General features: G+C 42.7%; 1 protein-coding gene and 1 long non-coding RNA gene across 6 annotated transcripts in view; one reads left to right on the forward strand and one right to left on the reverse strand.

Annotated features, from left to right (window-relative positions):
- ADIPOR2 (adiponectin receptor 2) overlaps window positions 1-17,480 on the reverse strand; it is a 44,256-nt gene that overhangs the window by 17,844 nt on the left and 8,932 nt on the right. For 2 of the 5 annotated variants that reach the window (XM_064478862.1, XM_031444393.2), the window contains exon 2: window positions 5,738-6,015. The exons of 1 other annotated variant lie outside the window; for it this stretch is intronic. In XM_064478862.1, coding sequence (XP_064334932.1) covers window positions 5,738-5,929 — 192 coding nt within the window. In that variant the 5' untranslated portion in view covers window positions 5,930-6,015. Of the gene's footprint in view, window positions 1-5,737; window positions 6,016-10,546; window positions 10,624-17,480 lie in introns of those variants that run through there. 2 more of the 5 variants (XM_064478863.1, XM_031444398.2) reach the window with 2 other exon arrangements.
- LOC135319294 (uncharacterized) lies at window positions 8,176-12,038 on the forward strand. The gene is made up of 3 exons (XR_010377759.1): window positions 8,176-8,336; window positions 10,625-10,724; window positions 11,852-12,038. It is a non-coding gene; the product is annotated as an uncharacterized LOC135319294 (long non-coding RNA).

Raw genomic sequence — 17,480 nt, forward strand, 5'->3', positions numbered from 1 at the left:
GTGGGGGGAAGTAATTACGTTTATTTATCTATTTATCTTAATGGAGGTGCTGGGGACTGAACAGGAGCGCGTGGATGCTAAGCACACGCTCTACGCTGAGCTGTACTCTGCGCCCCCCCTCCATGCTGCTCTTACTTCTGGGTCTTCACATCTGCTGTTCCCTTTGCCTGGAAGGCCCTTCGGTCCTCTCAGCTAACCCTGCAACCCAAGTTCTCCCTCCCAGGTGCCCAGCTGCAGGCAGTGCTGCTCCCACAGTGCCCTGTGCATACTATCACACCGCACGGAGCACAAATGCACTGACTTATTGTTTCTCTAGACTATAATAAGCCGCTTTAGGGCAGAAACCATGTTTTGTCTCTATTCCCAGAGTGCCACCGCGTGGTAAAGAAACTAAAAGCATCTCTAGAAAGAACAAATGCGTGCATACATCTACTAGACAACTCTTGGTGTTCCTTGCACTGTCACATTCTAGGAACCAAGTCTGGGTACTTGAAAGAAAGTCTGTGCTATTTATTAGAAATTAGGAAGTCAGAAGGAAAAGCTGGTGAGGGAGGAAACAGGCTAAATCAGTTCAATGTGGACAGTTAAAGGTCCGATAAAGAGGTCAGTATTTAGATAACAGACTTAGAGATCACCTTTGTGAAAAGGCTGTTGCGGTCAAGGATGGCTGAGACAGATGGCTGAGTCCCATGTGTTTATCAGGGTTTACTGCAGTCACATCAGGTGAGCACAAAGCACGGTCACGGCAGCAGAACTACTGCTCGCTGCACGCCAACCCCACGCCACACACTGCGCTAAGTGCTGCACGCAGGGATCACACCCCTGTAACCACCTTCGGAGGAGCACTTCTGTTCCCACTTGTTAATGTGGAAACCCAGGGCAAGCATGGTGAATTCAGAAACGGAAGCCAGGGCAAACTGCACGGCTCGAGGTAATACTTTGATTCCCGACCTAACGACATTATCTCGTGTGTAACGCTGTAGTGACTTAGACACACATTCACTTAAGGTGACCTAAACTCATAGTCAGTATCTATCATCTATTTTTTCAAACTAATATTAACAACACAACTATCATGAAGGGGGAATGTTAAATACTTGTGATATTTAAAGGAGGAAAGGGGCTACTTCCTGAACCAGGCTTTCCACTCCCAGGTGCACAGCTAACAGAAACACACCTGTATTCAGCAGAAGACAAGCACCAGAATATTCAGAGACTCTATCTTTACAGCCCCAAACGAGAAACCACCCCAGACCGCCTTCAACAGAATGAATAAATAAAATGCGGTATAGTCAAAGGAATACCAGAGAGCAATAAAAATTACTGCTACACCAAGTAAATACAAATGGACTTTCACAAACACGATGCTGAGTGAGAGAAGCCAGACACCAGAGTAAATACTGAATGGTTCTAATGAATGAAGCACAAAAACAAGCAGAATTATCTACGCCATTAGAAGTCGAGATAACACCACCTGTGTGGGAGGGGAGCAGGCAGACTGGGCCGGGTGGGGGGTGAGGAGAGCACTGCGGGTGCCTCTGGGAGTGCTGGTGGCACAGGTGTGTCCAGAAGTTTATCCCACTACCCACTTACAGTATACGCACTTTTCTACATGCACATACTTCAGCAAGGTTGTCATTGTTTTTTCTTTTAAGGACCCTCCCACTCAAAAACAGTGGGAAATAATTATGTAGAAGAGACCAAGGATTCAAATCCAGTCTCTCTGAACCCAAAAACCCTGCTTTTTTTCTTTTACCAAACTGCTTCCTTGGAGATTATCTACCGGACAGAAATGGCTTTGCCAGATACAAGCAAACATGGTACAAGTGATAAAAGCAGCCATTAAACAGGGCCGCTTGAGCAAAGGCACCTAACTGGATGATCACTACCACGCACCACGGGGTCTCCTTCCACAGCTGTGGCCATCTGTGCACACAGTCTTTTAAAATGTAGTAAAGGCAAATAACCATTGGAATGACCAAATCACACTTCTGACAATAAACCAATGAACAGAAAATCCAGCCCCCATGAAGGAAAAAAATGCATGATCCTCCAACAGAAGTCCCAGCATGTAACTCACATAAAGCCAATGGGGTCTCCATGTCCTGGCCTGTAAAACAAAGATGCAGCTGATACCCACTCCAGAAGGCTACTCTGGAAGGAATGAGATGGCACCCACGAAACTGCTTAGAAAACTGCCTCGCACAGCACAAGGGCTCAGTAAGCGTGCGCTATCGTTGCCCCTCTGATGAATGACACAGCGCACTGAGTCTATCTGGATCACACACATGAGTTAAGTTTCCCGGAACATCAGAATAGTACACCCCATATTCTCCGTACCTTTATTTATGAAAACTGCCTGAGACAATTCTGACAAAGAACTCTGAATTGGCTACTGGTAAGTTCATTCAACAACCATATGTTATACGCCCACCAAGAATCAAAAACTGAGCAAGAATCTGAGGATGGGGCAAACAAAAGGCAAGATTCTTTCCACCATGGAACATACAGTCTACAAGCAAAAATAAGAACTAAACCATCTAATCACACACACAGAGAGAGGTACGTACTGTGGGGGAACATAAAGGCAGGATTAAAGACAGCAGTGCACCAGGACACAGTGGAGACAGAGACCTGAGAAGGGCTTCTCTGAGGAAGGGATACTTAACCTGAGCACTGAGGAGCAGCAGCAGCAGCCACAGGTATGGATGTGAGAACACCCAGGCCAGGGAAAGAGCCACACGTGAAGGCTCTGAAGCTGGACACAGCCCAGCCCACTTAACGAACTGAAGTGAGGCCAGGGTGGCTGCAGCTCGTGAACAAGGTAGAGAACGTTCAGCTTGCTTCCTCTTCCCCCAGGTCTCTGCGTGGCTGGTTCCTCATCATTCAGGCCTCACTCATCTCAAACATGCTCCCCTGAGAGGCTTCCTTCTACCACTCTATCTAAAGAATCAGGGAGGGGACAGGGCATGGATGGGGGAGCACAGACGATTTCTAGAGCAGCGATGCCATACGGATGGACACACACGATTATACACTCGTCCAGACCCCTAGGATGCGCAGCACCCAGAGTGAACCCCAGCGTAAACCCTGCACTCTGACTGATCATGATGTGCCAATACAGGTTCAGTCACAGCAAACGTACCACTGCGGTGGGGATGCTGATCGTGGGGGAGGCGAGGCAAGTGCGAGGACTGGGCCTATGTGCAAAATCTCGTACATTCCCGACTTTGCTTGGGAACCTAAAAAAATGCTCCTCTAAAAAAGGTCTTAAAAATAAAAATTCTGGAATGACACCAATATCACTGGACAAGTAGGACTGCGTCACACTGCAAAGCTCCTGCACAGCAAAAACAACTGACAGTGACAGGGTAGCCTGTGGGACAGGAGAGGACATCTGCAAACCACACATCCGATAAGGGGTAAACATCCAAAATATATAAACTCCTGTAACTCAACACACACACACACAAAAAGCCTTAAAAATGCATCTGATAAGAGGTAAACATCCAAAATATAGAAACTCCTGTAACTCAACACACACACACACAAAAAGCCTTAAAAATGCATCTGATAAGAGGTAAACATCCAAAATATAGAAACTCCTGTAACTCAACACACACACACAAAAAAAGCCTTAAAAATGTGCAAAGGACTTAAATAGACATTTCTCCAAAAGCCACACAGATGGCCAGCAGGTGTATGAGTGGGAAGCTCAACCTTTACTAATCATCAGGGAAATGCAAATCACAATGGCAGTGAAATGCCCGGGTCACACCTGCCAGGACAGCCATCATCAAAAGAGCGAACAGTGTAGGCGCTGATGAGGACGTGCGGAAGTCAGCACCCTCGCACGCTGCGGATGGGAATGTAAAATGCTGCAGCCGCCACGGAAAGCAGTATGGAAGCTTCTCAAAGAATTAAAGTAGAACTACCATATGACCCGGTCATCCCACTTCTGGGTATTCATCCCAAAGAACTACAGCATGTTATCTGAAGAGAAATCTCGAGCAGGATTCACAACAGCCAAGAGGTGGAAACAACCTAGACAACCATCCGTGGGTGGACATACACGTATCAGTCGACTACTATTCAGCCTTCAAAAAGAAGTCCTGTCACCTGGTACAACACAGAACCAACCTGAGGACACTGCGCAGTGAGAGAAGCCAGTCGCAGGAGGACAAACACTGCGTGATTCCATCTGTGTGCGGCACCTACAGCTGCCAGCTCACAGAAGCAGAAAGCAGGACGGTGGCTGCCCAGGGCTGGGAGGTGCGGAAAATGGGGACAGGGTTTCGGTTGTCAAGGTGAAAAGGTTCGAGGGTCTGCGACACAGCAACGTGCACACAGCCAGCAATGACGGGCTGGACACACCGACATTCAGGGCAGGCGATTTCACGCGGTGTGTTCACTGCAGTGAAGAGAAAAGGTAACCCCAGCGGTAGTGCTTGCTGGCTGAGCAACTGCCCTGGCCTTGGGAGCACCTGAGGGAGACTCAAGCTGCTCGGCCTGGAGGGGGACGTGTCAGCTGCTAGAACACAATGTTGTAAAAGGTCAACAAGAAAGCAAAGCCTTAATGTGGAAGGAAGTCCTTGCCCCAAGTATCTGTGAAACTTCTTTTAAAACAGTGATGCTAGTATGAAGGCCAAATCACACTAAACTTACTGTAAGCAAACCTTTTATTAATCCTCTAAGTTAGGAATCTGTTCTGTGCAAGTAGGGACACACGTACACACAAGGACACAAGTCATCTTTCAATGTAGCACCATCTAGCCAAGAGTATAAAGTTAGCTTACAGAGTGTTACCAAGAATAAAAGAAGAAATAATCTTAAATCTCCTGCCACAATACTCCGTTATTTCTACAGTGCTCTTGTGAAATTCTTACTAAAGACCTGGAAAGACAAGACAACCCTCTGGAGTTCAAACCAACACCCCTACTACCCACCCAATGAGCTTATTTCTTAGGACGGTAAAGATGCAGTTCGAAGTAGAGGCTTTCAATGCTTTTGACTACAAGCCTCAGTAAGAAATGTATGCAGTATTCATATCTATCTACACAAAACTAAACAATTTCATCAAAGAACATAGTTTAAACGTATGTTACATGCGCCTCAATTTCCTTACCCTCTCTGCTGTCTAATTAACACTGCTCTAGTACCAAAATACATCTCACAAAGTACCAAAGGGCTCACCAGTCTGAGAAAAACTGCTTTGGAAACACAGCACAACATGCTACATTAACTGCAAGGCTCCGAAGCACAGGGCAAAACGACACTCACACTGCGCTCCAGGTGCAGCTGCCTGAGGAACTGAGAAGCTGCTCTCTTCTGTGCGAAGCGAAAGATTAAAACCTGCCTTCTTTTCCCACAATTCTACTGACTCCCAAGGTATGCACTGGAGATGAACTCTATCTGTAGTTCCAGAAAGCAATTATTTTCTCCAAAAATAGAAGTGACAATGCCATCACTAAAGCGTTGTAAGGGTCATACGGTAGCGACAAAAGCCCGTGTCCTGTTGTAGACAGGACAGGACAGCGTAAGCACAGGTTTGAGTGGCAGCAGAAGAGGCGTGACTAGCACCTAGCTGGTTTAAGAGTAAGAGACCTCGAACTGTCCTGAACAAAACTCACAAACGTGCTCAAGGCCGCTTTTCAGGCCGGCCTCATTCTAGCAAAGTCCCCACACTTCTTTCAATATCCTCCCTCCAGCCACATGCCCACAAGCTTGTTTTACTTACCATCCTTCCGCTTGAACTTACTTTCTTATGAGAGGAAGAAAGGGCAGCTGCCTCTACCACGGGCCCCAGGTCTGCGTGGTGGGCGCCATCCTCACCGCTGCTGGTGCCATCAAGCTGGTGCCCCTTCCTGAGCCTTATGTCTGGCTCTGGAGTCCTGCTGTACCCCAGTCGGTGTTCTGCTGTCTCGTTCATGGGATACCCAAGCCTTTCTTACAAAGAGGTCTTTCTTTCTGTCCCTGCTTCTTGGGAGGATGGGCTTTTAGGATAGTGAGGTGACCCTAAGGAGAGAAAGCTTTGAATTAATATATTTGACTGAGTGCTGGGGGAAGACACAGGTTGTATTACTATACATTAAAACTTGAATTTTCTATAATCATTAAGGACAATAAAATAATCATGTATTTTTTAAAAACCCTGTATTTGTTGACAGGAAGGACTGCCAGAATCTATTTTTAAATGAAAAAAGCAGAATACAAAAGACATGTTTAACATCTGCGCATTCATATGTTATAAAAATATTTAACTGCAAGTAAGTATACATGTACACAGAATAACTACTTAGATTCTCAAAACTGTGTTCTTGGTACAGAAGCAGACAGGGACGAATCTAGGGTCTGGAGTGAGAAGGCTTAGTTTTCATTTTGTTCTGCCTGTTTGTTTTTTTTTTTTACAATATGCCATACTTTCTCAATTAAAAAACATACCTAACTGCAGAACGAATATGTATTGCAACTAGGTTTTACATATCCAGTTTCATTTAAATCATCACAATGAACCATCCTGTTGTTTTTATTTCTACTTCACAGGTGAGGAAACCAAAATTCACCATATTTCTACGAAATAAGTAAGACGACGTCTCTGACTGAAGTGGCATATATTATTGGTAACGTTTTGATTTAAGTTGCTTGATGTCTGAAACGCCAATATTTTTTACCTGCTTTGAACTCTAACTAGACTGCCCTGGAAGGCAGTACTCAGGCCTTTCACACCCCTGTGAGTCCCAGAAAGCACGATGCACCTAAATGTTTAATGAATACGACAGGTGACATTCAAATGTTAAGTAGCAAAAAACACTTCCAGAAACCATCGCTATTTCTCTAAATTGGACTGCAGTAAGTTTCCTGGGAGTTTAATAATTAAATTAATAAAAATCCTTCACCCTCTACCTCCTAACTCACAGTACAAAAGCTTAAAATTTCAGAGATTTAAGTTACATATCCAAATAAGGTGATTATCACAGCCAATCCAACGGGAAAGACTAAAACAGGAAGAGGCCAGGGGACTTGCTATGCACATAAACCTCATGAGATTCAAAATTCTTACTGGGGGAGAGAAGGAGCAGGGCAAAGTGGGAGGGCCTGGATGCCATTAAAAATCGGCAAAAGGTTAACATCTGCAAATCTCAAAACTCCCAGACTTACCCCCCACCCCCGCCACCACAAGGCTGTTCACTCTGCTGGCAAGTCTTTGTTTTGCAGATGAGTTCACGAGCAGTGTTCTCTTTCCTCCTTTTTTGTCTTTGGATCCCTCATGAGTGGTATCACTCGGTACTTTTCTTTCTCTTTTTGTGACACATTGTAACTGACTATACTTCAATTTAAAAAAAAAAGGTAAAGGAGTGTTCATATATATACCTACGTGAAACTGAGAATTAGCTCAAGAGTTCGAATTAGAGTAAGAATTAGCCAACTGTTAGTTTCATAAATCATTTTAGTTCACTGTGGATTTCTCCAGAGCCCTCTAAAGTTTTTAGAACAAAAACAAATACAAATCTTTAAGGATAAGCAAACCTGGGTATGTGCCTGTCACATAAGGGCCCAAGCAAGCACTCAGATCATAAACTATGCTATCAATACCCAATTCTGAAAGAGGAAACAATGCTAGTGATTTATATTTACTTATTTATTTACAGCTCACAAAGCTGTTTCACACCCACCACTTCATTGTGTTTCATGGAAGAAAGAAGGAGCTAAAATTTATTGCAGATATATAAAGCTAAATTCTGTACAAAGAATTTACACGTAGTTTCTCTCACATAATTCTTATATTTAGTCGTCTGAGGTATTCTACCCCCCCATCTGACAGATGTGGAAACTGAGGCTCAGAGATCAGGTAACGTGACCAAGGCCGTCAGCCTCTAAGAGCAGCTGGAAAAATAAACTGTCCAGCTGTACATAGATAAGTGACTGTCTTGCTATGAAGAGTAAAAATTAGGGAAAGTGGAGCTAGGCTTTAATTTGCTCTAAGATTCTTAACAGTAAAAAGGAGTGAGGTGAGAGATGGAAAGTATTCCAGAGTACCATCATGTGTTATCAGAAGAGTTCATCTCTTCCTCAGAAAATTCTCACTGGTCAAGCTTCTGTGACCACCATGTGGTATTACACAGAGCTGCGGCAGGGCGGGGCGAGGAACCCAACACGAACAGAAAGCAGCTGGCAGGAAGGACAAGTGGCTGAGGGGTACTCAGTCTACGAGCAGATGCGGAAATCCTACGCAACCCGACCCCTGCACCTTCAGCAAGCAGAGCAGATCTAAGGTTGTAAATTAAAATCTCTGGGAGGCCAGGAAGTGGTGATGAGGAAAGAAAGACAATACTACGGTAAGTTTTTCAAATTCCTACACTGCCAACCACTTTCCAGTTAATGTGACAGAGATCTTCCTTCCAGCATGGTTCTCTAAAGACTCGCCATCTGCCATGGATCTTTAAGGTTGTTCAAAAATTAGGATATCGAGTCTTCAGATTCTAAGGGCCAGTGGAGTAACGTCCCTTTGTACTAGCTGGGACAGAGCGAGTGGGGCGCGGCTTTCTGCCTGGTGGTAGCGCTTTCTAGCTCTATAATTAGATTGCTCAGCAGTAGAGGACAGGCTGCAAAACATGTCGCATGGTTTGTCCTCTGAAGGGAAAGCAGCCAACCCCAAGGTGACCTGCAAGCTGTGCACTGAGATGACCCCAGTGCAGCCTGCCACTCCACGCTGAGGTGCGCGTCCCAAGCTGGCGCACGCTACTGACATTCCTGGTGTCAAGTTCACGCTCTCGCCTGACGGAACCGGAACCGCGAGCGGCACAAGATGTTCTACACGGAAGCGTGGCTATGCTGCCCCTTGTCACCTCCACTTTCAGCCTCCACTGTGCCGTCAACACAGTGCATGCAAATCTGAACTACTAACAGTGAAATGAGATTATTTTTTAGGACGGTAAAGTTTATTTCAACAATGAGACCAGCAGGGTTACTAAAGGTACCAGGTTTTCTTCTGAGTAGTAGCTATTTTTTCTCTTTTTAAATCACTATTAAAAATAAGTACTAGATGTGTTACCCTGACTGGATTAAGTCTTTAGAGAAACTTGCTGGAAAATTTCTGTCACACTAACTGGCAAGGAAAGGGGTTGGACCTCTTAAAATTAACACTTAAAAATCTTTACTACAAATGACCGATAGGCACATGAAAAAATGCTCAGTATCACTAATTATCAGAGAAATGCAAGTCAAAACTACAATAAGGTATCACCTCACACCAGTCAGAATGGCCATCATTCAAAAGTCCACAAATGATAAATGCTGGGGAGGGTGTGGAGAAAAGGGAACCCTCCTACACTGTTGGTGGGAATGCAGTCTGTTGTAGCCATTGCGGAAAACATCACGGAGATTCCTCAAAAGACTTACCATATGACCCTGCAATCCCACTCCTGGGCATATATCCAGAGGGAACCTTAATTCAAAAAGACACCTGCACCCCAATGTTCACAGCAGCACTATGTACAATAGCCAAGACATGGAAACAACCTAAATGTCCATCGACAGATGACTGGATAAAGAAGTTGTGGTATATTTATACAAAGGAATATTATTCGGCCATAAAAAATGATAAAATAATGCCATTTGCAGCAACATGGATGAACCTGGAGAAGGTCATTCTAAGTGAATTAAGCCAGAAAGAGAAAAATACCATGTATCACTCATATGCAGAATCTAGGAAAAAAAAAAAAAAAGACAAATGAACTTACATATAAAACAGTAACAGATTCACAGACATAGAATACAGATTTGTGGCTGCCAGGGTGGAGGTGGGAGGTAAGGGATAAACTGGGAGTTTGAGATTTGCAGACACTGACTGCAAATATACAAAGTAGATAAACAAGTTTATACTGTATAACACAGGGAACTATACTCAGTATCTTGTAGTAACCTATGGTGAAAAAGAACATGAAAATGAATACATGTACGTTCATGTATAATGGAAGCATTGTGCAGTACGCTGGAAATTGAGACAACATTGTAAACTGACTATACCTCAATAAAAAGCTAAATAAATAAGTTTTACAGTGATGGGTGAAGAGGGGGGGTCTTCAAAACAGCCTGCATCTATTTCTCTCCACTCCCACTTCCTGGTTCAAGGTGACGCCATCTCTCACCTGTCTTGAGCTTGTGTCCCACCCCCCTCCCCTCAGACCCAGCCCTCACACAGCAGGCACAGTGGTCCTGACCAAAAGGCACGCCCTTGCTGGGGGCCCTCCAATGGCTTTCCTTTACACCTAGGAAACCTCTTGCCCGGCTTATGAAACCCTAACTGACTTAGCCCCTCTCTGTGGCCTCCTTCTGAGCCACGTGGCCCTCGCCCACTACATTTCAGCCACAAGGACCGCCGCAGCTCCGAGGGCTCCACGCAGCCTGGATGCCAAGGCCTGGGGAGCCCACGGCCCAGCTCTTCCCCGGGCTGGCCCCATCCCCACATGCCGATCCCAATGTAAAGGTCACCTCCTCAAAGAATCGTCCTCTGACCACATATCTCAGTAACTCTTGACCGCCTCACCTGTCCCTCTCAGTCACAGCCCGTCTCTGACACTTCCATTTCTTTGCTTGCTAACGGTCCTCTCCCATGGGGCTGCAGACTGCTGAGAGAAGAGGCAGTATACATCTCTACTCCTGCACGCCCAGCGCCTGGAGCAGCCACTGGCGGACAGCAGGCATACCCAGGAAACACGTGCCGCGTAAGTAAGGGGCGGATTACCACCCCCACTTCAGAGGAATTTCGTGGGCAGACACCAAGTTCCCTGACTTCCCCCATCTCCTGACACAACCCCTTTACTCTTCTCGCTTATTAATTCTATTTTAGCACCTGTTTAGTTTCTATTACAGAGCCCGTCAGAATTTCCCACGTGCTTGTTTACGTGCCTGTCTTCCCTCCTGAACAGAAAACTCCTCAGGGTCAGAGAGCCCTTTTTTGGAATCCATTTTTGTATCCTTCTGCAGGATACACAGAAGGATTTTAAAAATCCTTGCTGGATGGGGTGTGGGATGGGCGGTGACACGAAAAGCCAACATGCAGTGAGCGTCAACTTCTTGCAAAGAGCATTTCCCACAGATTATCTCTTTAAACCCTTACAACCCTGGAAGATGGGTGCAAGCATTTCCTCCGTTTTGGAAATGACAACATACCCAGAGAGGTTATAAATAACTGGCCTGAGGTAAGTGGCAGCCTGATCTATCTAATCAATCCAGTCTGCCTAACACCCCGTTAATGCTCTCAGCCACCACCTTCTACGCCACCACGAACAAGCTGTTCTTGAATAATTGCATGACAGCACTTAAGTGACAAAACCAGGAGTTAACACTGACCGGACTCTGCTTTACAACAATATTGAAAATATTAAGAAACAGTCAAGAAATGGGGAGGAGCATGTAGCCTTGCTACATACCAAAAGCAATAAAATGACTGATTAAAACTGAAATTCTTCCCACCCAGAACATATCTGAATAGAAAACTGTCAATCAAAAAAACCTGATAATTAGGAAAAGAATAACTGATTAAATGGGAAAAGTTCCCAACATACGTTACTGACACAGTCCTTAAAAAATGGCATAGTTGACAAGTGAGAAGCAGCAACACCGATTTTTAACACAGGCACTATCATGCTTTCAGGTTCATAAAATCTTAACTGCTATTAGCACAAAGAACATTTCAAATCAAACAACAGTTTTTGAAGATTATTCTGAAGTTTAAAGCCAGGCAACATGCTGTATCATTGACACTGCTTTCTTTCCTAGCATTAAGTAGGGCAATTTTTAAGTAAAATCACCAGGAACCTCTTCTAATTTCTAACTATCCCACCCACAGAAACCAGGCAAATCTTACCTTGCAAAGTAGAATTGGGGGAAAGCCAGGGAGAGCCTACCACACCGGTTCTTCCTGTGTCCGTGGAAAAGGCCCAACTTGAACCTTCCTATAAAGACTTCCCAAGTGATAAAAAGATATGAAGGGCTATCTGCTGAGCTGCTACGCTGGCCTTTCCACTGGATATCAAGTCCACTTTAGCCATTTAAAACCCTTCAGCAACGTTTGTCAAAATTCATAGAACTGTACACATGAGAAACGGCAAATTTTACTAAGTGTAAACTATAGCTTAACAAATTTGACCTTTCAAAAACCTGACAATTACCATAAATGTGACCAGAACAATTGTTTCAATCTTCAGTTAAAAAATATATAAGTAGACTGTTTTGTCACGTCCCCAAAAGTACAAAGTCAAGTTCTAAGATGTTGAAAGAAAACAAAGAGCTGGTCGGAGGCAGACGCTGAAGTTTCTCTGAGTTTCCAAGTTCAAACGTGCGACGTGGCCACCTGGAGAACAACAGGCTTGTTTTCAAGAACGTGAAGGAGCTCAGCTGCACTCAGCTGTCGCTCCGTACCCTCACACAGCACCGTTACGAAGAGCTGCATGTCACAAGGCAGCCCGAAACTCAAAGCGGACTGAGAGAAGCCCACACTTTCTCATTCAACACCAAACGCTCCAGATTTAAACCACACGAGCTGCAAATCAACTCCCTGAAGAGCAGGCGTACAGCAGAAGGACCCTATTATTATACTGAAGTAAGTAAACATTTCTTAAAACTTATTTATAGTCCATAAATTAACTACATTTCTGATTTTTGCCAAAAAAAAAAACTATAAAGGCAGTTTCAAGCACCATAAGGTAAAAAAACGAAGCTTTTCATTTAACAAACATTTATGTACAGTTTCTGTGTTGGGCACCCTTCTAGGGACTGATGACACAGTTCAGCAATGAACTCATCAATATAAACATGTATTTCTAACATAAACACAAAAATCTAATAATAAAGCTTACACAGTCAAATTAGTTCCCTAGTACCTTCAGAAACTAAGTGAAATTTTAACCAAACTCGGACCTATCTCCTGAGCAATATAACCTAAGCAGGGTCAACCACTAAAATGAAGGCATGTATTTTAAGGGATAAAAAGTCAATATTCCTCCAAATTCAGGCAGCCTAGAAAATGAAAAACTGACTCAGAACATTTTTAAAGACTTTAAGCAGTTCAAAAACTCCAAAGTGAACAACTACAAGAAAACAATGCTCTTCTTTCCATTCAAGTACTTATCAACTTAGGACAGTAAAAAAATCCCAAGTCTTACAACCACCGGCTAGGCAGATGATCACCAAGTTGACTCGTCTCAAATTAAAATTTTACCTTATTTTCCAGTAGCAGGGCTTATGTTTAAGTATTTGTATCCATATTTAGAATGCTATCACCTCATCAACTCATGCTGCCTGCTTACTTAAGGTCTGCTTACTGCATTTGGTTAGGAGCACTTTCCCCATCTATCCTCTATTAAGAAAGAGACTTCTAGCCTTCTCCCATTTGGCAGACAATCAAGTAAGTTCACCACTTACACTAGCTAGGTGAATACAATTTGTAGCAAAAGCACATATGCAAATAATGAAAAAGGTTGCAAGAAAAACTGCTGAGACATTTAAGAAAATTATTCTTTAGGAAGCAAAGACTTGATAAATACCAACAGTGTCCAGTATTGCATTTGGCCAAGCAAGATTCATCTTTTAGATGTATCGACCCCGTAACATTTAGAAGTACTGAAAGTGTTAAGAAAAAATTTTAAAGTAGAGTAATATTCTAACCTTGAATTTTCAAAGTTGTTCTGAAATGTAGTTCTAATATAACTGTAATATTTTTATTCATAGCTTTTTCTCAGGAATGCCACATTAGGAAGAATCAAAGTTTAAACCTAAACATATTAACATCCCATACACAATGACTAACAGCAATAATAGTATTATTCTTTCCCATGCCGAACTGAAACAGCTCCAGTCACCTGCCACATTAACAGCTATAAACATTCTTAGTTTATCTTTAGTTTTCGTAAATCCAAAGAATGATGCAAAGGGCAATAAGCCAAACATCAATTTCATCCTACTTTAACTGACACATGCCATCAGCAAAATTACACTGCTGTCTCAGACCGCCATAGCCAACATGACACAAGTACACAGTCAAGTCCAATTCTCCTCATTGCCGCACGAGAGAAAACGGTGAGTACACAGATCCACTTGGGCAGGCTGAGCAGAAACCAAGAGCACAGTCTGAAAGAGGACATCTGTGCTTCGGGACAGGTATCGGGCTTGGCTAGGAAACGGTAAATCATCTGACGATACACACACAAAGGTAAAACAGACATGCTGGTAGGTCAAAATACACTCAATAAAAACAAGATTCTTTTTATTTATACTAGTCAAGTGGTTTCCACTGTCTTCTACCTAAAAAGATACATTGAATATTTAGCATTATTTTTAACATTTTAAACTTCTCAACTCTACATGTCTTTCTACAACTATAAGCAGATAGGGCGGGAGGCCCCAGGAGAAAGAGAACCAGGCATGGCTTTCTTGACAGAAGAGAAGTCATTTTCAGCCTAAGCCATTTTGTGATCTAAGTCTGGCTACAGTGCTAGCCCTGGAACAAGTTTCAGTAATCAGTGATCTCTTGAGAAGTAAAAATAGCGAAGATACCATATCAGTTGTAGACTCTCCCAGTTCTCTTTGGAAGGTAAAGGTTAGCCTGAAGCACTCAAAACACCAGATCAACTGGAACTTAAGGGATGGTGACGCTGGCCTTCTCTGGCCCTGGTGGCTTCAGTCACCTAAAGTGTGGACTCTGTGGACAACCCAAGCCCCTTCAAGGGTATGCAGGCACCCTTAGCTTAAAAATTCCCCAGTTTTACTATGGGGTTGACACTGCTCTGGAAAAGATGCCCTGTGTTCTCCTTACTTGCTGCAAGTTACGTTAACAACTCCTCCTCTCAATCTTTGGCTTAGCTGCGTCTTTTGGCTCAACACCTACCAAGAGGTGAAGCCAGCTGTTCGAGTAACACAACTATCCCGTCTCATTTGCTGGACAATCTCTACAGTAGATCTCTGTGTATTCATTATTGTGCATTTTCCCATTAAATTCAAATGTACTTTTATGCTTCAAATTTAGAGTCGTCCAAACTTGTAACCCATCAGAGATAATTTTTTCTTACTCTCTATGGTTTTTCCTCCAGAAATTTAGATGAGAATAAATTAAATTCCATCTGACTACTTATTAAAGAATTTCTGCATGCTCAACATCCAATCAATCAATTTTAATTCTACATACTAGCAACACCTGAAAAGAAAACAGAAATATTCCCTCATTTACTGCAGCCCTTAAAATTAGGAGCAAGTCTAACGAATACCCCCAACATTTCTATACTGAAAACTACAAAACACTGCTGAAAGAAATTAAAGAACATCTAAATAAACATAAAGATATACCATTTTATTGGACTGGAAGACTCAATATTGTTAAGGTGGCGATTCTTCCCCGAAAGATCTATATACTCAATATAATGTCAAAAATTCCAGCAGGCTTTTCGGTGGAAACTGACACCAATACTAAAATTTATGAAAATGCAAAGGATCTAGAATAAACAAAACTTACAACAGAGCTACAGTAATCAAGGAAGTATAGTACTGGCATTAGTACTAGAGTAAGGACGGACAGACATCAATGTAACAGTACAGAAAAAGATTCTCATTCATTCATGGACAGTTTATCTTCAACAAAGGTGCCAAGGTAATTCAATGAGTAAAGAATAGTCTAGAACAACTGGATAGCCATACGGGGAGAGGGGGGGCTGTACCACAAAATAAAATTGAAACAAATCATAGACCTAAGTATAACATCTAAGACTACAGGTCTTCCAAAAGAAAACACGGCAGCAAATCTTCACTGCTTTGGAGTAAATAAATAGTTCATAGGATACAAAAAAGCACTAACCATAAGAAAAAAAGTGATAAAATCGGCTCATCAAAAAATTTAAATATCTGCTCTTAAAAGGTTCTGTTAAAAAAATGAAAGACAAGTCACAGAATAAAAGAATATACTCAAAATACACACACCTGACAAAGTACTTGTACTCAGAATATAAAGAACTTTTGCAACTCAATAAAAGGAAAAACAATTTTTTAAATAAATGTAAAGGGGGTGTCAGGGTAAAGCTCAGGGGTAGAGCACATGCTTAGCATGCACAAGGTCCTGGGTTCAGTCCCTAGTACCTCCATTAAAAAAATATAAACTTAACTGCCCTCTCCTAAAAAACAACCACCAGATACCACTTCACAGTGAAAGAATGGGTACTTAAGAACACAACTAGGTCTCAGTATTCATGAGACCTAGTACACTGCTGATGGGAGAATAACCCGATAAAAATACTATGAAATATTTTTAACAAAAAAACTGCCAAACATATACCATAGAACTAAATTATGCTACTCCTAAGAATTTACCCAAGAACATTATACTGTACACCAGAGATTGACACATTGTAACTGACTATACTTCAATTAAAAAAAAAAAAAGAATTTACCCAAGAGAAATAAAAACATCATGTTCAAAAGGCTTGTACATGAATGTTCGTAGCAGTTTTAATCATAATAGCCAAAAACTGGAAACCCAAATATCAAGGTAAATGAATTAACAAACTGCAGTGCAGCAATACTATGATGAATACCACCCCGCAATTAAAAAAGGAACAAACTACCGGCACACAGCAACACAGCTGAATCTCAAAAGCGTAACGCTGTTGGGGGGGGGGGGGGCACAGCTCAAAGAGTAGAGCGTAAATCCAGTGCCTCCTCTATAAATAAATAAATAAGCCTAATCACCCCCTTAAAAAAAAAAAACTACACTGAGTGAAAGAAGCCAGACACTAAAGAATACATATGATTCCACTTACACAAAATTCTAAGAGGCAAAATTAATCCATGCAGATCAGAGGTTTCCTTGGGCCAGATGTGGGGGGTTGGGGTGAGTGGACTACCTGCAAAGGAGCACGAGGGAGACGACAGAAATTCTACATTTTGACCTGGGTGATGATTATCTGGGTATGTAACTGTCAAGACTCATCTAACCGAGTACTTAAAGTGAGTATATTTTATTGTGTGTAACTCATACTTCAGTAAAGTTCATCTTGAATGCTAAAACAACTGACACCGTTGAAGTTCATGTACCTAAGTGTAGACTACTGGGGAACGCACAGGTCTGTACAAGCTAAGCAACCACAACATCATCTTACCAAGTAACAGTAACTTCCTAAAAAGTCTTCCTTCAGTAAACATTCCCTAATTGTGATTCCCTCAAAGCGAAGTTAAACACAGACTAATTCATAACCATTCTGGCTTCTACAACCAAAAGCCTTCTCAAGTCCTACTTCAGAAGCACAGCACTGCCTATCACTACAAAATTTAGACGCTAACTTAGAGGCTATCAGGCGCCAGGTGAGGTGAGCTTTCATATACACTCTCATTTAACTCTGCCTGTTACACAGTGTTCCCCACTTACAAATGAGAGGGCTGAGAGTGAGACTGTTCAAGACTACATAGGTTACAAAACAGACAAGCAGAACCGCCCA

The sequence above is a fragment of the Camelus dromedarius genome, chromosome 25 (genome assembly GCF_036321535.1).
Source record: "Camelus dromedarius isolate mCamDro1 chromosome 25, mCamDro1.pat, whole genome shotgun sequence".
NCBI classification, from domain to species: domain Eukaryota; kingdom Metazoa; phylum Chordata; class Mammalia; order Artiodactyla; family Camelidae; genus Camelus; species Camelus dromedarius.